The sequence below is a fragment of the Corella eumyota genome, chromosome 1 (assembly GCF_963082875.1).
Source record: "Corella eumyota chromosome 1, kaCorEumy4.1, whole genome shotgun sequence".
Classification (NCBI taxonomy): Eukaryota; Metazoa; Chordata; class Ascidiacea; order Phlebobranchia; family Corellidae; genus Corella; species Corella eumyota.
This window is the reverse complement of record NC_137490.1, coordinates 15,741,438-15,768,347: the sequence shown is the minus strand read 5'-3', so window position 1 is coordinate 15,768,347 and position 26,910 is coordinate 15,741,438. Positions and strand designations below refer to the sequence as shown.

The 26,910-nt window shown below is 28.2% G+C and overlaps 2 protein-coding genes across 3 annotated transcripts; both read left to right on the top strand.

Moving 5' to 3' along the window:
- The first annotated feature begins 1,692 nt into the window (after positions 1-1,692).
- Positions 1,693-7,179, top strand: LOC145745789 (LON peptidase N-terminal domain and RING finger protein 3-like). 2 transcript variants are annotated; one of them, XM_082563960.1, is made up of 15 exons: positions 1,693-1,710; positions 1,986-2,272; positions 2,391-2,526; positions 2,640-2,799; positions 2,996-3,141; positions 3,396-3,514; positions 3,700-3,822; positions 3,914-4,214; positions 4,376-4,468; positions 4,665-4,821; positions 5,013-5,195; positions 5,333-5,485; positions 5,921-6,131; positions 6,432-6,536; positions 6,735-7,179. In XM_082563960.1, exons 2-15 carry the CDS (start codon positions 2,045-2,047, stop codon positions 6,885-6,887), a joined length of 2,268 nt encoding a protein of 755 aa, XP_082420086.1. In that variant the 5' UTR covers positions 1,693-1,710; positions 1,986-2,044; the 3' UTR covers positions 6,888-7,179. The 2 variants fall into 2 exon arrangements, with proteins under 2 accessions (XP_082420086.1, XP_082420078.1); XM_082563952.1 differs by lacking the exon at positions 1,693-1,710 and having other exon boundaries at positions 1,977-2,272.
- Positions 7,180-7,734: 555 nt separating this feature from the next.
- On the top strand, positions 7,735-26,700 carry LOC145745777 (protein furry homolog-like). The gene is made up of 64 exons (XM_082563941.1): positions 7,735-7,924; positions 8,061-8,185; positions 8,347-8,427; positions 8,491-8,536; positions 8,660-8,880; positions 9,169-9,318; positions 9,436-9,538; positions 9,685-9,885; positions 10,081-10,245; positions 10,529-10,676; positions 10,806-11,032; positions 11,130-11,233; positions 11,380-11,560; positions 11,701-11,807; positions 12,048-12,201; positions 12,411-12,626; positions 12,788-12,952; positions 13,210-13,311; positions 13,562-13,740; positions 13,845-13,998; positions 14,218-14,370; positions 14,524-14,619; positions 14,770-14,910; positions 15,098-15,233; positions 15,421-15,592; positions 15,739-15,846; positions 15,979-16,121; positions 16,380-16,615; positions 16,773-16,985; positions 17,185-17,588; positions 17,734-17,860; positions 17,988-18,106; positions 18,186-18,252; positions 18,370-18,507; positions 18,620-18,692; positions 18,770-18,866; positions 18,948-19,062; positions 19,182-19,277; positions 19,459-19,637; positions 19,820-20,091; positions 20,232-20,338; positions 20,564-20,694; positions 20,793-20,950; positions 21,176-21,318; positions 21,542-21,692; positions 21,936-22,063; positions 22,159-22,252; positions 22,322-22,417; positions 22,556-22,743; positions 22,843-22,909; positions 23,079-23,185; positions 23,309-23,434; positions 23,826-23,909; positions 24,086-24,197; positions 24,469-24,567; positions 24,696-24,765; positions 24,841-24,942; positions 25,076-25,248; positions 25,378-25,490; positions 25,569-25,688; positions 25,758-25,862; positions 25,954-26,153; positions 26,237-26,337; positions 26,420-26,700. Exons 1-64 carry the CDS (start codon positions 7,808-7,810, stop codon positions 26,548-26,550), a joined length of 8,937 nt encoding a protein of 2,978 aa, XP_082420067.1. The 5' UTR covers positions 7,735-7,807; the 3' UTR covers positions 26,551-26,700.
- Positions 26,701-26,910: the final 210 nt, after the last annotated feature.

The window sequence follows — 26,910 nt, the reverse complement described above, 5'->3', positions numbered from 1 at the left end:
GAACTCATTGTTAAAATAGGGAGGAAAAATACGCCAAAGCTTGACAGCAAATAAATAACAATTTCATTTCAAATCAACATCAAAAACTGTTTGTTTATAAAATTAAAAGTTAGCTTATGTGGATTTATCCAAAATAAGCTACATCAACCCAACTCAAAGTAGAGCCCGGGGTAATCAAAAATAAGAAAACACAACCGCTACTCTTCGATACGCGTCTTAATTCTCACAAGCGTAAATTTGTAAATAAGCGTTTATTGTTTGATGACTGTATTTCTTGCACATTCGAACTTTCATGAGGTAGGTGATTGCAACGATCGACGATTAAAAGGGACTTGGCCTCTGTGGGCATTATAGACATATTGGCCTCGTTTGGGCACTTCGGAAAAATAATCGGCCTTCTGTGGGCATCAGACATGGGTGCGTCGATTATCGTCTTGAGTCGGCCATCGTTGGGTAAAAGAAACTAGGTAGTTCGTGCAAGAAATGTACTTCATCTTGTTCACTTGACCCGCTTGACAAAGAAAAATACGTAAAAAAATGCTGCGATGGTCTTTCTTCATCTGTCGTTTTTGTAGTTTGATTGTTAAAATTTAAACCTCGCAATAACGTTTTCCCATTTAAAAATTGTTAATTGTCTGTTTTTATTCTAAAGTTTTGGCTGATAAACAAAAGCAAAAAACTTGCTTATCTCCGTTTGCGCGACTCATCGGAAGGTGTTCATTTGGTCTGAGAACAGAAGCTACAAAATTCTGTTTAAATCCCAAAACCTTAATCACGCCAGGAAAATCATCATTTGTAGCGAATTATTAATTTTAATTTTTAAAAACTGTCCTTAGTTGTTGGTTGATACAAAAATATAAAATTCTGGCTAAATCTTACGGAAATAAACTCTGAATTTAAGTAATGTCTAAATCCATGTTTATTAAGTGGCGTCCGTTCAGCAGAACGGAATTGCCTAACTGTTTTTTTAACGAACATTTGCACTTAATAAAAAGAGGAAATGAATCGTTGAAAAAATGATTCAATACTAGAAAAACGAGGTTAGATTTCCCATGTGATAAGAGTTGTTAAATAACCCGCAAATTCGATAAACAAGTTATAGTTAAAAGCATTGGAACTCATTGTTAAAATAGGGAGGAAAAATACGCCAAAGCTTGACAGCAAATAAATAACAATTTCATATCAAATCAACATCAAAAACTGTTTGTTTATAAAATTAAAAGTTAGCTTATGTGGATTTATCCAAAATAAGCTACAGGCGTCTGTATAAGTATGTTTTATGTGTAAAACAGAACATTTTAAAGAGCCACTAGAAAAAAGTTACACCTTTTATTAAATGAATGTAAAAAGTTGTAAATTATCATTTAGCAACGGGGCACTTTACGCAAGACAGTCAAAAGAAGAGTTATTATAAAATGTTTTATAAGACCACGTTTTAATGATTATTTTACAAAATGTTACGTTTTGAAGATAGAAATTCTATATTTTAGCTTAAGAATCTTGTTAAGTTATTTTATTCGTTTTTTGTTTAGTTTTTTGAAAACACAGCATTTTTCGGAAAGATCGGCGATTACTTGGAAACACTGCATTTTACCTTTTTCATAAAATGTACAAATCTCCCGCGAGAGAACCTGTTATGTAACAAGTTGTAGTGTTGAGATTTCGACGTAACAACATAAACTTCGTTACGTTTATTATTTACTATTACAGGTTATTATTATGTAACTGTTTTGTCAGTCTTATGTAGAATAAAAAGATTATGCTTTGCCGAATTAGATCATTGGATTGCTTGTAAATTTTGTTTGTGTTTTTATTTAGTAATGTGTTAAACAATTACTTAAACAATTTAAAAAAAACTGCAGTTATAAAACTGTCTTTAAGTTTAAATTGTTTTGTTATTTAGCTTTAAATTATGATAAATATATAGCTATTTGCAAAAAGTTTAATTACAATAAAAATTTAATTTTAGATTTATTTGTTTGTAGATTTCTAAATGTTGTAATAACGAATATTACTGCATCTATTCAACTAATAGGTCGATAAAATGTCAAAACTGAACTTTTTAAATGAAGAAAATAATTCTGCAACCCAAATTCTACAAGGAAGATTTAACAGTTTATTCTCGCCTAAAAATGAAGATTCTGCAAAGAGCAATGTTTTGGAATCAACTGTTGCCAAACAAGCTGTAAAAGACATTTTCAAGAATAGTCTTGCTAAAAAAGATGAAATTTTCTCTGAATTTCAAACCATTTTAAAATTTCTAGCTCTTCAGGTAAGTAAAACTTATTTTCTATTTTACTTTTGGAAGTATATATAGTTTGGTACAAATAAATTATTAAATTAAAAATTATTTATAAAAAGGTTTCATTTTTGAAATATGTTATATTTAGATTTCTTCAGAAGACAATGTTTTGAGTTCAGCGACTTACACAATTTTATCAAGAATATTAATATTTCAATTTTCAAACTTAATTAAAAAAAATTTAACCCGAAAAACATTGGAACCCAATAATGCTGCCAAGCAAGGTAACGCATAAAAATAAAAATAGTTTGAAGTTTAATTGTAAAAAAAAATTGGGAACTAAAGTAACACTAAAATATTTTATGTAAAAAAAGTTTAAAAAATATTTATTTTTCAGATATTTATTTGTGCCAATATTGTCTTGAGCTATTATACCAACCAATCACATTAACATGTGGACATACATTTTGTAACTTGTGTGTACTGCACCCAGATCATAGCATGGCAAATTGTTTTGTTTGCAAGAAGAAAATATCTGGCAAAGCGTCTGACTATCGGTTTGTTTATTTATTAGTTTACTCCAAACCCTTTGTCTTGCTATTATAACTAAATTGTTGAATTATTTTTTTTCTATTTGTAAAATTTTGTTCTGTATATATATAATTTTAAATATTTAAAGATATTTGAGTGCTCAATATTTTTTTCTGTATATAATGGTGTGTGTGATTTTTACTAAAATTGTTTTTTTTTAAGGTCAAACATAACTATTTCTTCGTTCGTGCAAAAGCATTATCCGGATGAAACAAAGGGCAGGGGTTTAACAATACAAGGGGAATCACTTTTGCAAAAGAAAAATTATCAGGAATCAATTATAAAATTTTCAGAGGCATTACAACTAGGTAAAATAAAGTCTTAAACAAAATTTTATATAATATCGTATGTTTTATAGTGTGTAATAGTTTTTTTTTAAAGGTTTGCTAATTTAACACAAATAAACTTTTACAAAGCCGAATTTTAGTTGCAGATGTAAATACCTTAAAATGGTATTTTAGTTTTTAAAACAACTAATATGTACTAACAGTAACCTGTTTAGTCAATTAAATATCATTTTGCATAAAATTTATGTTGCAATCAATCAGTGTCAATTCTTTAGTGCCCTACAGCCACCATGCCATTTTCCATCGAGCAAAAGCAAATTACTGTCTGCATAATTTCGATAAAGCGCTTCAAGACTCTTTGCGATCGACTTTTTTAATACAAAAATGGCCAGAGGTGATTTAGCATTTTTAGAACCTTATTATTAAATAAACATGTAATGCCATCATTACAAAATTAAGTTGCTTTGTTATTAAATCCTTATTTCCTGTACCTTAAAACTTTATGTTAAATAAAGTATTAGTCTAAATTATTTTTAGATTTTAATTATATATATAGCTTTAAAATAAATTTTTATTTAGGCACATTACGTGAAAAGTGAAATATTGCTTAAACTACATTTTTACGAAGAATCACTCTTGTCGCTTTTACTTTGTTATAATTTTGATCCTACTAATGAGTTGGCAAAACAAAAAATTTCAAAGGTAATTTTTTAAATTAAACAATGTTTTAACAATTTATTCTTTTAGTTTATTAGTTAAAGTATTTAAGTTAAAGACATTTTTTTTGTTTTAGGTAATAGAAATTATATTGCATCCTATGTTCACCAAAAATCAGGAAAAAAACTTTAATAAAAAAACAAAACTTTCTATCACCAAATCTGTTTCACCTGCCAAGAAAAAAAAGGCGATCAACTCTTACAATGATATTGTAAACGACTCTTTAACCTGCTCTAGTAGTCAGACCAGTTATGAAAACAATTCTCAAAATGATGTTGATGAATTGGATTTAATAAATAAGTTTTGTAAGTTCACTTGTGTACATGAATCTGAAGCCACTATTGACATCGAATTAGAGACAAGGCAACTTTTATCAGGTTAGAAAATGCACTTAATTAATTCAAACAAAAATAAATATTATGTAACCTTTAAAAAGGTTAAAATGCATTTATGTGTATGGATTTTTTCATGGTCATTATCAACCTTTTTAAGATTAATATTCTTTAGAGCATTTCTTGTATGTAAATTATTTTGTTAGAATATGGCGATGCCGCTTTTCCTGTAATAAGTCTGGAGCCTACGCTAGAAAAGGATTTACATTCAATCTGTTATTCAGCACTTGAGAAGGACTGTACGTAGGCTATTTATAGCCTGAGGGCTATGTTATATAATTTATTTTTTAAACGAAAATTTAAAATTTTTGAAAGGACTTCATTGTATATATATAGCCTACCTATTTTTTAATTTTAATACATGTAATTTTTTCGATTTTTCAAATATTGTTGTGTTTTTAATTTAAGATTGTAATTTTAAAGTTTTGTTTTTAGTTTTATCTGGACAATACAAAAGCCTTACCACCTTACAAGAACTAGATGTTAAAAAAATCGATCCAACAGATTTTGAATGTAGTTTGTGTATGAGGTTGTTGTATGATCCTGTTTGTACTCCATGTGGTCATGTGTTTTGCCAACTTTGCATTCAAAGGTATTTTATAAACTTGTTTATCTAAATATTTATTTTTTTATAAAAGCTAATAATCATGTTACATTAAAATAAAATAGTTTTTTATTGATATTAAAAACAACTGTTATTTTTTCAATAAATTTTTTTTTCAATTACCAAAAAAATTCTTTGATTTCTTTGATTTTTTATAAAATTTATGCTAATCTTTATAGATGTCTTGACCACAACACTAACTGTCCTCTTTGTAAAACGTCAATGGAAACCTTTCTTCAAGCGTCCCTAAAGAGTTTACATCACGCCTCTGATGACACGTGCAAACACATCATGGAAACATATCTGCCCGAGGCTTGTAAAGAGAGACAGGAACAAGATAAAGAAGAATTTAGTGACTTAATGTACAGTATATTTATCTAACTAGGATTTTGTTTCATATATTTAAAGTTGTTTTGAATGAGTTTAGTCATAAGATGTAAGAAGTTTTACATTTCATTTTTGACTTCTTTAATTTATGTTAAATTTCTGTTTTTTACAGGGAATTGCAACCCATATTTGTTTGTACGATTGCATTTCCTTCAATCCCATGTCCCTTACATGTGTTTGAACCAAGGTATCGATTGATGTTAAGAAGATGCCTCAGTTTTAATAAAAGTGAATTTGGGATATGTATGCAAATACCTAATAAATCGTAAGTTGAAAGTTGAGGGTTATATAATTTTTGACATTTGGCAGTTGTTAGGTTAATAGGCAACCACACAAAGAGCAAATTCTGCTATAAAATTACTTGTTATATAAAACTGCTCAAGTTACATAACAACAAATTCTATTATTACATAATCTGAATAAAAATATGCGATGTTATATAACCTCCTAAGAGAGTAACCCACAAATTAAAGGTGTTATAAACATGTTGTTGCGTTGCGGGTGAGAATGCAATTTGCCTAAAATAAACATCGGTTTATTGATTTAAAAATAATTTTTATGTAACTAAACCAAATATTGCTTTTGTTTCGTTAATTTTTTTTTATGAATACTGCCTCTTAAATTGTTTTAAGAGTTTGTCTTAAATTTTTAAATATTTGTTTTTAATTTGAAAAAATATTAAAAATGTTTTATTTAACAGGCATCATGAAATAGGAACAATGCTTAAAGTTCGGGATGTTACATTTTTTCCTGATGGCCGCTCTGTAGTGGATAGTATTGGTTTAAAGAGATTTCGAACAAGTAATTGTGAAAAAAGAGATGGTTATAATGTTGCCAAAATTGAAATTATAGAAGACACGAAAGTAACGGATCCGAAGCTTCTTGGAAATCTTGTTCGAACAACAAATATGGTAAAAACTATTTTTAATAAAGTGTTTCACACGCTAATGGCATCGAGAAAATGCGATAAACAAAATATTTGTATAGCGAATGTTATATAACAGCATCGCTATATAAGGAAATGTGTGTTATCGAGGTTTACATTAAGTGCACTTTACTTAACCCATGTCTGTTAAACAACTTCAATGGTTTATTTGTCATAACAACAACTTAATAAGTGCTCTATGAAAGGCTCTTATTTTTTCGCGCGATAAAAAAATGTATAAACCTTCTGAATATTGGGTTTAATTTTTAAATTTAAAATTGTTTAGGTATATGAAAAGGCACAATCTTGGGTAAACAATCTACAATTACCAATGAGGGAAAAAATAACTCAACATTTTGGATCATTACCTCCGCGTGATGACAATATAAATGTAAGTAAATTGATTTTGATTGATTCTAATTAAGTAATAAAAAAAAAACATAGTTGTTATACTTAAAAAAAATAATGCATTAATTTTAATGTATTTAAATAAAAAAAAGGAGGTAGTCTGTTGCATAGTTTACCTTTTTAACTACTTGCTGTAAAAATGGTGGCAGTATTATATTTATTTTTAAATTTTGTTTTACAGACACCAGATGGCCCTAACTGGCTTTGGTGGGTGCTTGCAGTTTTACCTGTTGAAAATAACATGAAAGCTACAATATTGGGAAAGAATGTGTTAAAAGAACGCTTACTTATTATTTATAAAATATTTACATGTTTAGAAAAAAGAAAACAATAATAAAATGCTAAAATTCTTCTTTTTGTCTTAAAAAAAGCATTTTTTTAAATTATTTTGTTTAAACATGTATTAAATTTGCTCTAAAAAAAAATTATAACGTAATGTTATTAAAACAAATTGGAATATTTATGATTTAGCATTTTTTAATATTGCCATTAACAATGCAACCTTTTTTAGCCTAAATCTAAATTGATTAGGGTGTTGTTATGACTGATATTTGTTTCTTATTTATTAAACTTTTTCTTTCTTGTATTTTTATTGTGGTCGTTTTGTTTCCGTTTATAAATTTATAAATATGTACAGATGTGGCTTTTGTACCAAGTAGTTTTGTACTAACAGATTAGGGATTGAAAGCAAGATTCTACCCACCGCGTGATGGGGTGGGTGAGCAATTTTTACGTTGTCAGCAGACGACGTCAACGAAATCAAAACAAACAGGGTGACAGTCATGTTGTATAATGAATTATTAGTCATCAAATATGAAACGAGTTAAATTTAGATTTAGTTACAACTAAAAGTATATCAGTATTTATTTTTTGGAATTCTCAGGTTGAAACATTTTTTTTCAACAATGATCCAGCTAGCGTATTAAGTTGAATAATAATCAGTTTGATTTATTACTCTGCTGATAGTAGAGATCTGCAGCTTAAACATAAAAACTGAAGAAGGTGCAAACAAGTTATCATTCTTATTCAGATAAATATTTTTGCTAATTTAGCTACATGTAAATGGTATAACATAACTGCTTTTATAAAAGTGGCATCATCATAATGTCAGTAGTATCATTGGAAATTCAAAGTATTTATTATTAAAAAAATGGTTTATTTATGTATTTTCAGATTTAAGATGTAAATTGACCTGAAAAATGTCAAATTTTATTTATTTTTTATTTTGATAACACAACTTGTTAGCGTTTCATCATGACTGCAACTGCCACACAGGATGTAGTGGTCGGAGAATTTGTGTTGCACAATTTATTTTCCAGTTTTATGGAACAAGTTGGTAAAAAGGTTGATGCTTTGCTGGAGCAAACAACTGTAAGACTTTGTTGTTGCTACACATGACATATGGTCTATAACAAAAAAGTGGATAGTAATCATAAGCTTAATAAAATCACAAAACAATACTCGTTAAAATTACTATGTCTTCATAACAAATTATTTAAAACTTTAGGATGAAAGATTAATAATGAAGTCATTACAACGAGGTGAAGACCCTCAATTTGATCAGCTTTTAAGCTCGATGGGTTGTTTAGCAGAACATTGTCTGTCTTCATTGCTTGCTACATTGTTTAAATGGTAAGTTGGTCACTTTGTGCATGTTTATTCTTGGCATTATTCACTGTGATAGGTTTAAAAGCAACTTTGACTTTAATATTTGTCCTATTACAGCACTGCTATAATTTTAGCTACACTATTTAATTTTAAAGTTTGGTAACTGTATACATATAATATTAAAGGTTTGAATATCAGCTTCCAAGTAGCAAACAAGATTCAACATCAGAGAACAAAACAAAACATTCTTTTTTTAAATCAAAAAAGTAAGTTTACTATTTTATTATTTTACAGCTTTATATAAATTAATTTTTTTTTTTTATTTCCAGTGATTCAGTGCAAAAAGATCAAGACGACAAAAACAAAAGTCGGGAGGTGTGTGTTTAAAATTAAACTAAAAGTGGCATGCGTTGGGTTTAAACCATAGTCTTACACGATATTATTTAGGATTATAATGTGCTTAAATTTAAAATAAGCAAAAAATATGATTATTTTTAGATGGCGATTGCTATTGTATTCTGCCTTGTTTTAATTGAAGTTCTTCAACAAATGCTGGTACATCCTTTACCAGAACAACAAATACAACATATCTTAGTGATTGCTTTCTCGCACTTTAAACATGCAGCTTTGATGCATAGTGGGGCATCAACTGGTATGAATCGTACCAGAATTGTTGCTGATTTGTATGCAGAGGTTGTTGGAGTTGTAGCTAAAACCAAGTAAGCTATAAAAAATATTTTAGTTAATTTAAGTAGACATGCACATCTTTTGAAGAATGGTAGATGCTTTTTGTATTTGTAAATTTAATTTGTGTTTTTGACTGGTTTTGCTAAAGCCTTATTTAATCAGTTTTAGTAAAGTATTAAATGTTGTTAATCAATCACTGTTATTAAAGCTTTAAATCCCATTGGAATAATTGTTACTTACACATTTAATCCTTAATTATTATATAGCCAACTTTCGACAAACATCTTAAACTGATTTTATATGATTTTTTATAAATAAAGATTTCAACCTGTTCGCAAAAAGTTTTTGCAAGATCTTGAGGAAGCAAAGAAGCATGAAGACAGCACTAAAATAATCATCGGATTAATATTAGGAATGAAATTTTTTCGAATTAAAATGTACCCGGTTGAGGATTTTGAGGCATCTTTCAGGTATTTATTTATCTTTATGCAAAAAAATTTACTTTATTCAGTATATTATAATATAATCAAGATAGAGGTAAGAGCTGTGTGTTGTATAAGTTAAAAACCTACTTTAATTTTAAATAGGTTTTTGCGGGAACTTGCTGATTACAGTTTGGAAGTAAAGGAAAGAGATATTAAACATGCTTTAGCAAGTCTGTTTGTTGAAGTGTTGGTTCCTGTTGCTGCGGTTAGTAACTATTTTGCTTTGTGTACTTTGTTAACCAGAAATATTTAAGCTTGTTAGTTTTGGGTTATTAAACTGTTAACCATTTTAATTAAGAAGCCTATGTTTAAGTACGGGTTGTTAAAAATGTTATTTTTTTATATTTAAAGGCTGTTAAAACTGAAGTAAATATTCCCGTTCTGCGTGAGTTTGTTGATGCATTATACCCAACGTCTTTGGAATTATCAAAACGAAAGAAAAATCAGCTAATTATGTATCCTCTTGTGACTTGCCTGCTGTGTGTTTCACAGAAGCAATTTTTTCTTAATAACTGGCACATTTTTCTGGACAACTGTTTGTCCAATTTAAAGGTAACTAAATTAGGTAAAAATATATATAATAGAATTAAGTGGTATCAGGCACCTTTATAAAAAACTAAACTAAATAAATCATATTAACAATAATATTTATAGTCTAATTACTTTAGAAATATAATTTTTATAAAAAGTTGTTTAACTTATGAACTAAATTTCTATATTTTTTTAATATAATATTTATTCATTAAGCATCGAGATCAGAAAATTTCAAGGGTTGCTTTAGAGTCCTTGTACAGATTATTGTGGGCTTACACAGTTCGTATAAAGTGTGAAAGTAACACAGCAACACAAAGTCGGCTTCAATCTATCATCAAAACATTATTTCCTGTTGGTTCAAGAGCCATAGTGCCAAAGGTAAACATTGAAGTTATAAAAAGAAGTAAAATTTATGATTGTTTGGTTAAGTATAAAACACTTTCACTTAACAGTAAATTATCTTTTAATCATTTCTAAAAAAATTCTTAATTCTGTGGTGGTGTTTTTTTAAATGTCAATAAATTAAAGTAATTGGTTCAAAATGCCAAATAATTGGATTTTTTTGTGAGAGTAAGTTTATTACTACAAATTCAGTGGATAAATATTTTTTAAGGCATTTAAAAATATTAGATTGTATATAACCATATTTTTTATGTTTTAGGATACTCCACTTAGTATTTATGTGAAAATAATTCAATTTATCGCCCAAGAAAGACTAGATTTTGCGATGAAAGAAATTATTCTTGATCTTCTCTGTATAAGTAGAACCTCAAAGATCATGACCATGCAACCTGAAAGAATGAATATTGGTTGGTAATTTAAAAAAAAAAATTGGAAATATGTAGTATCTTTGATAAAATTGTTTTTTGCTAAACTGTTAAAATATTGTAAAACCTTAATCAATGGGCTGGTAAACTTTTTAAATAATTGTTTATCAGGTTTAAGAGCTTTTCTTGTTGTAACTGCCAGTCTTCAGCAAAAAGATGGGGCCCCACCAATGCCTGTAACAGTTGGTGTCATGCCATCAGGCAACACTTTGCGTGTTAAAAAAACTTTCTTGAATAAAATGTTGACAGAAGATGAAGCAAAAACAATCGGAGTATTACCGTATCATAAACATATACAAAAAGCTTTGGATTGGATTTTACAGACTCTGGATGTACAGGTATTGTTTAGTTGTACAGGTATTGTTTAGTAACCTGCTTATTATTGCTTTTTTTTATTAGTAGTTGTTTACGTTTCAATTTACCACTTTTTTTTAGGTTGGTCAAAAAATGATGATGACAAATCGCACATCAGATGCAATTGGTGCTGAAAATAAACCTAAAATTGAACTTTTTCGAACTTGTGTAGCAGCTTTACCTAGGTGAATATAAATTTCATTAAAATTTAAGTTTTGTTAAACAAAATATATATATTTGTTTTAAAATTTTATTCTGTTGCATAGTTTCATTTGCTATCTGTAATCTATTTGTGTGTGTTCAAAAAGTATTATTTGTTACAAATTTATAGGTTAATACCAGTAGGCAACATGGGCCATACTTCACTATTTGAACTTTTATCTCGACTAACAATTCACATTGATGAAGAATTAAGGTCACTTGCCTTTAATTCCCTTCAGTTATTTCTACTTGATATTCCTGACAAACGTGAAGATGTGGTCGCTACTTTTGTGTCTTTTATACTGAAACAGGTGAGAGCATTTAAAAGCACCAGAACAAAAAATTTAGGCTGTTTTAAATATCGTATATAAAATAATTATAAAAGAATTGTTAAAATAATTTTTTTGATTCAGACTAAGTTTATGTCAATGTTTTTTTTTCTATTTGTTAGGTGTCCGATGAGCACCCTGTATTACTTGATACAGTTGTGCGATATCTAATGCAGCTTATTACTGGCTGGCATAACAAAATTATATCTGGAACTAATCAAACACCCAAGTAAGTTGTTTTTGGGTTATGCAATCTTTTTTTAGATCGAAATTAATATGTTTACTTTAATGATTTATAAGATATAAGGATGTGGATGTGCTTAAAATATACAATTTAATTGCTTTTATTAAATAATTTATGCTCTGGATAAACTTACCTATTTTTGGCTGGAAAATAAAACATGAAACATATCTGTAAAGTACGTTGAAAACGATTTGTAGTTTAGCTATTAACCTGTTTACAATTTAGGTTCACCAAAAAGCGTGGAGGAATGAACAATGATTCCCATGAACGTAAAAGTGTTTTTGGCCCTTTGATCAACAGGGTTGAGGGATTTACTTTATTGTTGTTGTGTAGTAGCAGAAGTGTGACCAGAAAACTTGGTTGTCTTTTACTGAAAGAGGTTAATAAAAAGTGTATTGCAACTTAATAATTTAATAATAGTTTTTAAGGCAATTTGGTATTTGGTACCACAGAGGCATAATTTAATTGGTATTTTATTATTTTTTCAAATAAGTTTGTGCCTAATTAAAAAATTTTATTTTGTCAAAGTCTAAATTTGTAAATGCTCTTTTATTATGTACTATTATCCCCTTTTTTTACAAATTTTAGGTTAAAACTCTTGCTAGAGATCTTGATTACTGCAAGGCAGATGATGAGCTGTGCATTGATGTGCTCAACAGATTATGTCCACAAGTTACTCATGATGTAATAGTCAACCAGGAACTTGTGCAAGATATATCGACTAGCGAGTACACTGAAGCTTTAAGCATTGCTAGCAAGTGTGATGTGACTGCTCTGGTTGAATATAGCTCACGCTGGCACACAGTAAGTAAATTATTTTTAATTTTTAAGGTAAAATAAAAATAATTTTTCGAGGCAAAAAATTTAGTAATTCTTTATTATTTATCTTTGATATTTAACACAGTTATCTTAGCTGCAAAAATAATTTTTGGGTTTGTACTTTAACGTTTAAAATTTTGTGACAGAAAAAAAGAGTGGATCTTTGGACATCATTTATAGCAGCATTCATGAAGCCAAAATACTTGCCAGCATTCTGTCCTTCAGCTGTTGAGTTTGTTTGGCCTGATATAAACATCAGGTTACTTCATATGTGGCAGAACATCGATAATGGGCCATCTTCTAATAAAAAAGTAAGTTAAATTATGTGTAAAAATATTAACCTTAACCTAAATATGGGGTGTAAATTATTAAAAAGTTTGTGACCTTAATTTTATTGTAAGTTAATAGTTTGATATAGTATTTTTACCCATTTTTAATTGCTTACAATATATTCAATAGATAATTGAGTGTTAGATGTAGTTTAATTGTTACATTCTGTACTTAAATTTTTACATGCAGCCTGAAATAGAATATAATTATCGAAATCATTTCTTCTTACTAATTGTAGGTGGCCACCCTTCCTACTACAAGTGACTCATCATTTTCATTGTGGCTTAATTACCTCGTGTTTGCTTGTAGGTGTGCTCCAACCAGCATGTCAATAATGAAGGTATTTTTACTATTCTCATATTGGTTTAGATAAGTGATTTTTGGGATGTTTGTCTTGTGGTATATTTTTAATGAAAATGTTTGGTTAGAATATTTGAACAAAAATTTGAGACTATGTAGAGTACTTTTATGTTGTCTCAATGATTCAAGTTAAACCAAATCATTTGATGTTGTAAAGTTTATTTAAAATATACAATTGATTTATTTTTAAATTTTTGTTAAATTTTGGTAATAAATAAAATTTTCCTTAGAAACAAACTTCATCTGCAATACCGGCTGGCACTCCTGATTGGTTGGTTTCGTTGTTACGTGACCCAGAGCGCATCCCGGCTACTCCTTCGTCATTGTTTCAGAGGTTAATTGGGTTAATGAGGGTTGAGAATAGCCCTCTTCTCAAAGATGCTGCTGTGGTGGGGTTGGGTGCTACAAGGTTAGTTATTTTAATGTAAGGATTTTCAAGTTTAAAGAATAACTGGACATTTTGATATGTGAACTTTATTTTATATTATATATTATAGCTGTTTCTTTTTTTAGTATTCTTGCTTTTTCTGACCTTTTAAACGAGTTAATGCCGTTCATTTTTGATGGTTCCAAATCACACAAGCAAGAGAATGTAAGAAGAAAGAAAAAGAGAGATAATTATAAAGTGTTGCTCTCTCATGTGTTTGAACGACTGGCTAGACATAAGGTTAGTTAAAGTCGATATTTCCAAAAATAATATACTTATTTGATAATATATTGTTGTTACATTTTATATTCCTTTACATTTTTAAACAAGTACAAACATATCATATGTCTTTAAAAATATCTAAATTTTTAAATATATTTTAACAATAGCTAATATGCCCTGTGTTCTTAGAATTAAAAACTGAATAAATTTGGATTGATTAAATATTATTTGTTTTAGGTTATAAGTGAAGCCTTGTCTGCTAATTATCCACCATCGTCAAGAAATAACTTGAGAAAAGTAATTCTTGATTACATAACTGATACTTGTGCCTTTCTTGAATCTGTTGATAAAGTTGAAATATCACAAACTCCAACTTCACAGCCACTACAGGTTTTAGTTTTATTTATTTTTAAAACTTGTACCTAAAATTTATTTTAATTTCTTTGCATTTTTGACGTTTAATCTTTTGCAAGGCTCAAATTAAAACACATTTTGATTGATTTTGTATAGGCTATTAGTTTATTAATATATTTTGTTTCTCAGCAAACATCAACTTATTCCTCATCTCAGTCTTTGTTAACTCACTTGATAACTTCAACTTCTAGTATCGATGAACTAAGACTTCATTTTGCTTCACTGGCAAGTCATATAATAATTATAACAGCTATTTTACACTTTTATGTTATTATGAAAAAAAATTATTTAAATTTTTATTTAAAAAAATTATTTAAAATTTAAGTCACAATTTGAAGTACTTTATCATTTATTAATTTGTTTATTATTGTATAGATTACCTATACAATAAAGCACCTGGGACCGGGTAAGGAAGTAATACTTGATTGTGAGTTGAGAAGGTCGTTGTTCTTCTTATTCGGGAAGTGGTGTGGCAAATATAACACACCGGAGAAGTCAGAAATATATGATGATGAGGTTAACATTTTTTGTAATTTATAATTTTTAAAATCTAACTTTAACATTATTATTATCATAATATTTTTTTAAAAACGTAATAACAATATTAATCATAGGAACTGTAATGATTATGTTTGTAGTCATAATTTTCTACCCAAAACCTTAAATAATTTAGCCTTTTTAAATGTTTACCTTTTACTTTTAGGTAGCAGACTTCAACTCACTTCTTCACATAACAGCACTGAAAGCTGAATGTGCCGTGCTATGTTGTGATTCTGTATTTGATCAAACAGGATTACAAACTGGGGGATATCTCTTTTCATGGCTTGAATCTTTACTTGGTGAGTATAGTTATAGATACATTGTACACTTAATACTAATTATTTTATAATTTATTTTTACTGGAAATTTTTTGCAGTAATAAAATCCATATTTAGGATGTCTTTTTAAATATTTTAAAACGAAATGTCCTAAGCATGAAGCAAATTTGCTTGTATGTTAAAATTATGCTTTGAATTTTAAATACAGATTGTGATAACATGACTATTCACAACATTGGTAAAGATGCGGTATTTCTTTTGTTATATCACAACCAATCCTCTACAGTGTTACTACCCTGGTTGGTGGATAAGTGTTACACTGGGACTCATCTTGTGGTCAAAGGTTGCTTTCTTAGCATTGCCGAAATATTTAATTACATGTAAGTTTGCTTTTGAAAATTAAAACTAATAAAATACCATTTAAAATTTATTTTTTTACTAACGAAATATTAGTTTTCATATATATTATAAAATTATAAGTGTTGTTTTATTGCCATGAAATAATATTTGAAATTTTTGTTTAAAGGGATTATCCATGCTGTCTTGTGTCACTATTTAATCTTGCAATATTCAACGTCGCAAACAATGATGTTTCGCAGACGGCTTTGAAGTTGTTACTTCTACTTAAGTCAAGGTTAAAATCTGTTTTATGTTATCTTCTTGTATTTAAATATAGAGTGGTTACTTTAATTAAATTTTTCATTTTTGTGTATTGCCTTTGTTTTGCCTAACAGATTAAATATGTATTATTTTTGTTTTTTTAAAGGTTATTGATCAAAACATTGGATGAAGATCGAAGGGAGCAAAGTGAAAAGACAGCATCCTCTAAACTCTATAAACTTTCACAAAAGGATATTTCTCAACAACTGGCTGTTTCAAACCCAGAGTTTACAATACCCATGCTATCCGGTTTGTAATCCATTTCTTTATTTAATGGTTTGCGTGAAAATAAATTTAATTACAAGTTTGTTCATTATAATTTAATTTTTATCAGACCTTATTTTAAGGGTATAAATGTTTATGTAAATTGCCCGTGATTAGATGGTTTCATTTTCTTGTAACAAATTTTATGGTTTTAAATTTGTTAAGTCATACCAAGGTAATCTTTATTATCCGTTATTTTTAGTAATCCGTTATATTTTATTAGTTATTATCCGTTATTTTTAGAAATCTTTCAAAGATTTCTCTCAGCTACTGGTGTTGGCCAAGAACACATGCTTCAATACATGTTACCCTGGCTTGAGAATATTGAGTTAGTTTTTAATGAAGAAGAAGGTATTCGGAAAAACTTTGAAAACAAAAAAATCTTGGGTAAAGCATTACACACAAGTTTTACCATGGGCTGGGGCTCCTATTCTTCAACTATATTCGTGCTGAACAATCTTACTTATTTAACTATTCATGTAAGTTATTTGTATGAATTTGTTTAAAATGTAATGTCATAGTGGTATCAAGTACAAAAAACTATGCTCGGTTACCTAGCTTTGATATATTTTAATGGAATTTAAAAATTTTGAAAATGTAAAGTGGTTTAAAAGATGAACACTTGTTTATTTTTAGTATGATCAAATTACGAAGCATGCCATAGAAAATTGTTGGAAAACTTTATGCAGCACCTGGCCAAACAACCTCAACGTTTTACTCATTTTTGCAAGCTCTCTTTTGTTTTCACAAGTATCTGAGGATATTATAAGAACGGCAAAACTTATAATTGTTTGCCTTATTCAAGTTAAACCTGAACAAGTGATTGAATATTTGGTCAATGAATGCAAGGTATTTTAGCACTATATCATATTGTTTTGTAAAGATATTTATACAGAGCTTTAATAAGATATTTATACAGAGCTTTTAAAAAGATATTTATACAGAGCTTTTAAAAAGATATTTATACAGAGCTTTTAATATTTTAGTGTATATGTTTTATTAAAATTCTTTTTTGTTTGTTTTTTAATTTTTTTTTGTGTGTTTTTAGAGTGCTGATTTTCCACATTACGGTGTTGTAACAACAGAAAATGAACCATTCTACAAAATAAAAGTTCAACCTGTTATCTCCGACAGTTTTTTAGCTGGCTCTGCGCCTGATCTTTTATCACTTTTCACCACTTTTCCTGCAAATAAAAGCATCTCTTCCCCTATTCTAGATCGTTCTTTTGCTTCTCTTCACCCTTTAAAAACTTCTGGTGGTACAGTGCGTAGTGATAACCTTAACTATGTGTCAATGCGTTCAAGATCTAGTCAAGGCAAAACTGAGTTGTTTAATTCAGTGTTTAAGAATCGAATGTCAGTGTCCATGCTTTCATTGCCAAAAATTAACAGTGATTTGTCTTTAAGTAATATTGACGGTGTGACAGAAATTACGAGGAATCATTTATCAAGGTAAGCTATTGTGTCATCCATTGTTAAAATACATTTTATATGTCTGGTGTGTGATAACAAGTACTGTTATTTTAGATTATTTAGAAGATTGTGTAAACTAATATGTTAATATATATTTGAACTTATTCTTGTCGTTTATTTGCAGCTCTCCCAATAAAAGCTTGAGTAATTTAACACCGGTTAAAAGTATGGAGACAATGTCAACTTATTCATTGAACAACAACAATGACACTAATAAGACAAGTTCACCAATGCAAAAAAATTATATACAGGTAAAAAGTTTGAGTTTTAAGGAAAGTGTTTACTTTTGTTTCACATATTTTATCAACAAGTAAATTTACATTGGGCCTATAATTTTTTCTTTTAATACAGGAAATTTAAATTTTAATATATTTTTAGTGGAGAAATGCAATAAGAAGTGGAATGATCCAACCCCTACCAAAACCAGATACCCCACTTTACTATTTTAGACTTCAACACAATTTTATTGACTACACTGATTCTCCATCACTGTTTAGGTAAAAAAGGGGTTTTGTCAGCAGTCATTTTATATCATTGTCGTGTTATAAATTAATAGTTATTAATGTTTATTTTTAGATGCAATGTTGCTTGTTATTTCTTATCTGAAATTAGTTGCGAGCCTTGCGTTAGAATAAATTGGAAGGTAAGAAATATTAAAAAATAAAAATAAATTGTTAATTTAGTAACTAAGTTGTTCTTGTACAAGTTAAGGTTGTTTCCCCATTTTTTTAGCTTAATATACATATTTTTTTGTTTTTAGAAACATTTGTCACCCATCCTAATATCAATAGTGTTAGGAATGGATTATGAACATAATCAAGTTCTACCTAAAAAATGTCAAGTTTTACTCGCTAATATTCTTATACAACTATCAACCCCAAATCTTCAAGCTAATCATGTAAATATTTAAACCAACGTTTTGCTGTTATTGTTTTAATTGTGTATTTAATGCAGTTTACACTTTAAGTTTTTTAATTAAATTTTTTATTTTTAAAATGTCGTAATTTTAGGTCTCTTCAGTTAATTGGAACTCAAGAAATTCGTTTTCTAAGTGTTTAGATCTACCTCCTCAGAATAAGGAAGGTAAATTTGCTGTTTTTTTGTGTTTGTTTGTTGAATGTTAAACTATTTTATTAATTCAAATTTAAAATTATTCTTAGATGACCTGATTTATAAACATTTTCCATCTTTAAAAGGACTAAAAATGAGTTTGCCAAAGAAAACGATTTTATCTTTTGTTGAAGATCTTGTTAAAAGGTATTTATATCATTACAGTTCATTAAAATGAAAATCTAAAATTGGCAATCATTTTTTATTAATTGGATCTAAATTATTTAGGCCAAAACAGCAGTTATGGGAATGTGAAGATGTATATCCTGACCACACTAATTTAAAAAGCACAGAACATCTAACCTCATTTGTACAAAACTTTATCAAGATAACTGATACGCTGGTACGTTTAAATTGCACTTTATTTAAAAATTTTTTTGTTTTACTTATTTGTTGTTTGTAGAATTAATAATTACAGATTTACTTATTGATCAAATAAATTTTTTTCATAAATCTGTTTAGGTAAAGGAGATAACTTTCGTTCAGAACTTAGTCAAATATTCACTACAACTCGCTGTGTGTGCCAGTAACAAACATTATGCATGCAGGGCTTTACAGGTGATTTTTATTATATAATCCAATTGTTTAAATTGACAAAACAGCCCTTATTATAATCTTAAAATGACAATTTATAAATAAGGGTGGATAATAAATAATAACAAAAAATGTTTAATTCTTAGTAATTAAAATCAATGTAATCAACTTCAAGTGTAGATTTTTTAAAATTGTATTTTTTTAGATATTTCGTGCACTCAACTCTCCTCTGCCTACCTGTAATCTATTTGAGCTTGCAATCTGCCTGAGTGAGTTTGCAGCAGATGAAAGTAACATTCATGCACAAAGTTTTACTATCGAAATTCTATTGACCTTACTCGCAGTTGCTGATATACCATCAACTAACAATATAAAGAAACCCGAGTAAGGATGATTTAATTAAATTAAAAATAATGATAAATTTATTAATATGTTGAAGGATTTTCATTATTTTAAAATAAGTTTTGAATAATGTTATCTTAAACAAGAAGGGCACATAAAAGTCATGTGCTTTTTGTATTAAAGAATTGTCTGAAATTATTCTCAACACTTTTAATTTTGTTCAGAAACTTTGAACAAAAACCAATGGAAACTGATCAAACATTTCAATTTACACCACCCGACCCTGTTTGTCATATTAAAAAGAATAACCAACGTCACTCAATGTTATCCACTGTCCCAATAAATATATCTGAGCGACCAGTTAAAGTGCATCGTCACAGAAGGTCAGGTTCCGTGTCGTTAAACAAGAAAATGATACAAGAAGTCAAAAATGAACCTAGCGCAATTATTTCGCCAAGGCACAATGAAAGTTATAATGACAACGTTTTTACTTCAGGTAAAAAGTTCTCAATATTTTTCTACAAGTATTTGCTGAGATAAAAATAATTTTTTTTTATATTTATACATTAATTTTCCCATGGCTTGTAAAAATTTATTAAATTTATTTGCTAAGTTAACCTTTTATTTAAATTTCAGATACTAAACCCCCAATTGTTCAACCTGTCAAGGCTTGTGTTAAGCCTGATAAACTTAAATTAGAAACACCAAAAACTATATCAGATACTGAAACATTATTAGCACAGGTAAACACAAAACAGTATTTATAAGGTGTTTTTTTTATAAACCTTAATAAGCAATATTTTGTTATCAAAAACCTAAATGTATTAACATATGTTTACATAATAACAAATAGGCATAACTTTAAGAATAAAAAAATATTAATGTTCAAAATTAATAATTAAAAAATTTGCACAATTCATTAAGGAAGCTTTATTATATTTCACGTTAAAAAAAACCAATATTTTTAGATATTTTGGATATCTGTTTGTGTGTTGGAGTCAGATTACGAACATGAATATTTAATTGCACTTAAAATTGTTGGAAAAGTTTTGAAACATTTCCGTTTAGCACAAGAACGCGAAAGAATGCTTTTAGAAAGGTTAAAAAATATAATTTTCCCACAGTTTTCTGGTGTAAACTTTAATTATTATATTTATTACACTTAAATCTTAATCAAACTTTTTTTTATGCATTCAGGTACTTGACTAAGTTAGAGTGGCCAGAGTTTACTGGAATCCAAGGTTTGTTGTTGAAAGGTTTAACTTCAAATGTTACTTCTGAGACTGCATTTTTAGTCTTATCAGAGATCACCACTGTTTCTAAATACCCCATTATATCAACACTAGAGGGAAAAGGTAATTTTATCATTAACGTTTATTTACTTATTGAACTAAGTAATGTTTTTATTAAATGTAGTATATTGTTTATGTTATTATATAAAATATTGTATTATTCATTAAAAAATGTATATAAAAACAATCCTAGATATATATGTTCAATTGTATTACAAAATTTGCTAATTTAGAAGTGTTAAAATAATTTCGTTAACTTTTTAATAAAACAAAACTTATTTTTTATAGGAACTGGATTTGCTGTTCATGTTATTGCGCTTCTTCCAAGTTTAGTTTTACAGTTTGGAAACCCAGATTCCAGTTGTTGTGAGTGTGCACAAAATATTGCACAAGTTTGTGTGGACAATTTTGAACATGAATACAAATTACAGGTTAATAAATGCAAAAAAAATTAATGGATTTTAAATTAATAAATAGTGATTTTAATATTTTCGATTTTACAGGGAAAAATTTTTTTAAAAATTTTTTCTGAAATATTTTTGAACAAATATAATAAAAGAACTAAAATTGTTTTTTAAAGTATTTTATTTGTTTTATATCAAGTTTTTCGAGAAATTTAATTATGATTTTTACCTTTGTTTTCCTGTTGTGCAGTCGTTAGCACATGTGATGAGCTTATATAACAACAACACGTACAACAAAACACCTCAAACATGGATTACAGTTGTTTGTAAATATATTTATGAAACTTTTCCGCATTCTATTCAACCTCAACTGATTTTTCTCCATGACATGTTAGATAAAGGTAAAACTAAAAAAACACCTTTTATCTATTTTAAGATTTTTATTAAGTTGTAAATTGAACATATTGTTAACTGTATTAAATATATTTAAGATGTGTTGATAATATGGAAAATTGGTATAATAATTTTGTTTAAAAATGGTTAACTTCTGTATGGCATTTTTGCTATGCTGATCCACTATTATTTTATTTAAATTTATCTTTTTTTAAGTATTTCCTTGAATATTTATGTTTTTATATTTTTAGATAATGTGATATTGCATTCAGCATGTTTACAAATACTTCATAGTCTCCTTGCACTCTCAAACGTTTTATCAAAACCTGATGATCCAGTTGTGCAGGATGCACTGCAAGTTACATTTAAACATCTTAATGTAAGAATGATTACTCGGTTTTGTAAAAACCCTTTAAATGGTATTAAAGTTAATTGAAATTTGTAATCATAATTTTTGTATGCTGATTTTTGTAGACAAAGAATTGGAACGAAGCTCTCACAATTTTAAAGTTAGCAGTTTCACGATCTTCCCAACTTACTTTACCTATATCAACTATGAAGAACAGACGTAAGTTTAATTAGAGTCCTGACTTTTATTTACATAAAAATTTTTAATGTTTTGTTTTTTTTACAACAGATAGTGATAAAGAGCACATGGAACTACCTGGTCGAACTCTTTCGTTTAAGTTTGAGTTTCCTCAAGACGCTGCAAACTTTGTTAATGAACAAAAAAGTCAGTACTAATATTTTTCATTTTAATTAGGAAAGTAAATATAAACTTTTGTAGAATTAATAAATTGATAAGTTTGTAGTGGTTAATTACCTTTATGTCTTGTTATAATCACTTTATTTGTTTAATTTAAATATGTAGGCTTAACGAAATCACCAAAACTGCCAAAATCCCCCAAATCTCCAATCCAACAAAGAAACAAAAATATGGGTTGGAATTTTCCACATTTATCTCAACATAGAACACGGGAAAGATTAAAAGCTGTTGTGAAAATTTGTTCGATGACATCTGGTACAAGTGACACAATCAAAAAACTTAGAAACATACAGGTGAGTTTTAAAGTATATTGAAGATTTTTAAATTAATTTAAAAATGTTTTTAATCTGTTGTAAAATTGTTGTTTATTAATGCAACTCTTCAAATTTAAGTCGATGACAAGTCCTACAAGTGAGACACCAAGTGACCAACAAAGTATCGCTAATTTATCTGGTCAAGGTAACAATAACAATTTAACATTTTTATAAAATTAAAAAAAAAGAATGTCTAATAAATATTTTTTTAATTTTATTCGTTTAAAAAAATAATAACAATATTTTTCCCCTACAGGTTTTTTTTTGTTCTACTGTGGATACAACAGAAAGTTTATTATCGTTAATTTTTACAGAAAAATTGGCCAAGGCTGATGACAAAGTTGTGTCAGGGGTGGAGGATGTTCACTTTCAAGGAGTGATGAGAGATTTTGACTTTCTCAATGAACTTGAAGAAGCTGCTGTTAGTTTTAACTAAATATATTAAATACATTTAATTCAAAAGTCAAAATTTATACTAGTGTAAAGTTAACTTTTATTAAAGTTTTATAGTTTTAAATAATCTAATTCTTTATTTTAAATATAGGGTGATGGACTTGACAACTTTAACATGGGGATTCAGTGGCAGACCTCTGATGCAGGGGAAGAGGAGATTGTAAAGGAGTTTAATGTCCAGGAGGAACCACCTCCGGAAGAATTTGATCTCACTTCGGTTAGTTTGTTTATTGTTATTTTTTGAAGTTGTTTTAATTTTCTGCAGTCAAGCTAATTTACATTTTTTGAATTCAAGTAATAGTTTAAGTTTAAAGATTATTTTATTTTTTATATTTATTATTGATTTTTGTATGTGCTAATGTATGTAGCCATTTTAATTCCTACTTTTGCGATTTTTAAATCTATGAATAATTTATATTGGGCATAATAATCAAATAAATCCTTATTAAATTTTGTTTATTGATCGACAGATTTTATTTTGTTAGCCTTTGTTAGATTGTGCTACAAAATAGATATTGGAGGGTAGGTTTTTTTTTTCCAAAATAGATATTGGAGGGTAGGTTTTTTTTCAAATTTTAACGTATTCTTGATTTTTTGCTAATTTTTAGATCCACTTACATACACCCAACAACGACGAAGATAATTTAGAAAATATTTCAAATACCTCAAAATCTTCGTCGGTACACTCAGATGTAAGTAGTTGCCTACACCTTGTCAATTAAAATAAAAACATGTACAACTAATTTTTTAATTAGAGTTTGTTATACTTTTTTAAGTTATATTATGTTGGTTAACGCCTTAATTCTTTTATATTTAGGTTTAAAAGCCAAATATACTTTAAATCAATAATTTTTTTTTTGTTTTTCAGTTAAATATGAGCATCACTGAGTTAACTGAAACCAAGAATTCCTCGGACGAAATTTCCAATCCAATAAATCAATCAAACTCTTCACAAAATTCATCTGAAGAACAACTACCAGGTAAATAATTTAAATTCCTTCTACAAAATGTACAAAGTTGTTGCTTCATGACATTATAGTTAATTTAGGAATTTTAGATCAAAATGCATTTGACTTTTAAAGATAATAACAACAAAAAGTACCTTGACTTAAGATAACCATTCTGGAAATTTCTTAATAAACAATGTTTAAAATTGCTTCAAATGTTACTTTAATAGTAATTCAATACAGTCTGTATTTCTAATTGACTTGGGAACATTGCTTACTTATTTCACAACATTAATTTTATTAGCTGAAGAAGAGGAAACATCACTTTTATTAGAGGAAATTGATATCGATGAAACTTTCGATTTTAGTGATCAGTTTACTGAACAACCAAGTGGATTTGATGGTAAAGATAAATTGTGATTTTAGTTTGGTGTGGTTATTTTAAGTTTGCCATTTTTTAAAAGGTGATTAATTGTCAATTTTTAAGTTAGTTTTATATAGCTTTGCCAAATATTTTTTTGGTCATTTTAGACACTTTGGAAGACTTTTCAACAAGTGAAGAATTATCAAAAGTTAAGTCTTCAGAAAGCTTATTCTCAGTGTAAGTGTATTATTTTATATTTAAAATCATTTTACTACATAAAAAATAGTACAAAATCCTTAATTTTTAATATAGATCACAACAGTTGGAAGAAAACATGGAAATATCAGAAGCAAGTCAAAGTAACAACAGTGACTCACTATCTGTTGGATTTATTTCACCTTCACATTTGGACAGGTATAACTAAAAATAAATCCATTTACTCGAGTTTAATATTTAACGGTATTTGGGTAAACTTAGCATTCTTTTTCTTTTATATCAATTGAAGACTTAATCAAGTAAATATGTTAACAATCTTTTTTATCTTAAGATGGCATCAGTTAATTACTGAACTTCCAACTGACTCAAGTGGTGGAGTAATTAGTCTAATCTTACTCGTATTTCCCTCCTTGTATGAAAAGTTTTGTGTAGATCTAAGCACGCTGAGTAAAAAAGGTTGCCAACATTTGGGACCACAACTTGAATCCATATCATCTCATTTCAATATCCTTAATTTTTCTTACATGTGTTATTAAAAACTAAAAATTTATGGTATTTAATATAGGAGTTAAAATTTGCATTGCTTCAAATTTTAGAATTATTATTAAGTAAAGTCCTTAACCAGTTTCTTACGTTCTATGTTGGATGACCTCCCCAAAAAGTTGGAATGTCCGATTTGTTTTGCCCAACCAAGCACCATATCTCCTGTTACTGAACAACTTAAATTTGGTGTTATTGAACTCCATGTAAGTTAAACACAAATTTAAAAAAGCAAACTAGTTGCGCTATAAAGTAATTCAAGTAACCTTTTTTATTTTTCTTAGGATCACTTGCTTGCTTATAGTAATCAAAAACAGAGTGCTTGTTCCTGTTTGTCAAAAATTGAGGTTTTAAGTAATGACGAAAATATTAATCCCGAAAACCTCTTGGAGTTGGAACAATCAGTATGTTATTTTTTTTAATATTTTTCTGTTACTCTCAATAATCATTTAATAGTTGTTTTTTTGTTTAAGCAATTGGAATTATTTCAACTTCTATACAAACTTCATTACCAACTTTTAATTACCTTTCAAACATTTAATAAACTGATTCACATTATCTCAACAAGCTCACCCGAGGTAATGTTTTTTTAATATTTAAAAAAATATATAAATGAGACCCAAGTTTATTGCAAAGGGTGCATCAGGAAAATTTTTTTCTTCATTTTAGAATGAAAATGTTTCGAAAAAAATTGATAAAGTTCACAAACAGTTGCAACATTGTATTACAAAATTTCATCGAACCCAAGATTCTGAATCCGCTGAAACAATAAAGATACCAAATAACTTTAAAGATGGATTGGAAGCTTTAAAAATTAGTTTAAGGGAGCATAACTTTAATAATTCTATAGCACAGATACATAAATACAGGTAAAGCGACCTGCTTTTTGATCATATTTGAGCCTTTTATAATTTATTTAACAGAGTTTTTTAAAAATTTTTATCTTGTTTAGAAAAACTTGGACAAATAGGATGCTTGGAATGGCAGATGATTCCATGGCTGACTTTTTAACAAGCCTTTATTTTCACAATGTCACAAGCACAGCTACAAATGGTACTTTATTTTTAATATACCAAACAACACAATCTATTTAAAACTGTCATTAATTAAAATTTTTACTTGTGTAACATTTCAGAACATGTTTTTGGCGTTGTTGGTTTGAATGAGCATGCTATGGGAATGTGTGCCAAATTACTTGAAGTAAACATCCAAATCCAACAATCGCTTCAGTTGTTGGAAAAAAGACCAAAACAAAGGCCCACTTAATACTTAGTTGTTTTGTTAGCGTCAAATGGTGCAAACTTTTCATATGTCAGAGTTGAATTTACACTAGCTCAATGTTAGGTTTGCTTGATGTTTATGTTGTACTAACGCACTTAATAAAATGTAACATGGCTGCTTGTAATAAAATCTATGCAAACGAAAGGTTGTTAAAATAATTTAATAAAGCTATTTATTTATGTAAAGGAAATAATGGAATTTTTGTCCCAAAAACTGAAGATATATTTTGCCTGATTACATCTAGGGGTTAATTTGCTGTTAGTTCTTGTGAGTGCTTTTAAACCTCCGCTATAATCAATTAAAAAGCTAGAGATGCTTTCTGTGTGGAATTAAAACAACTCAATT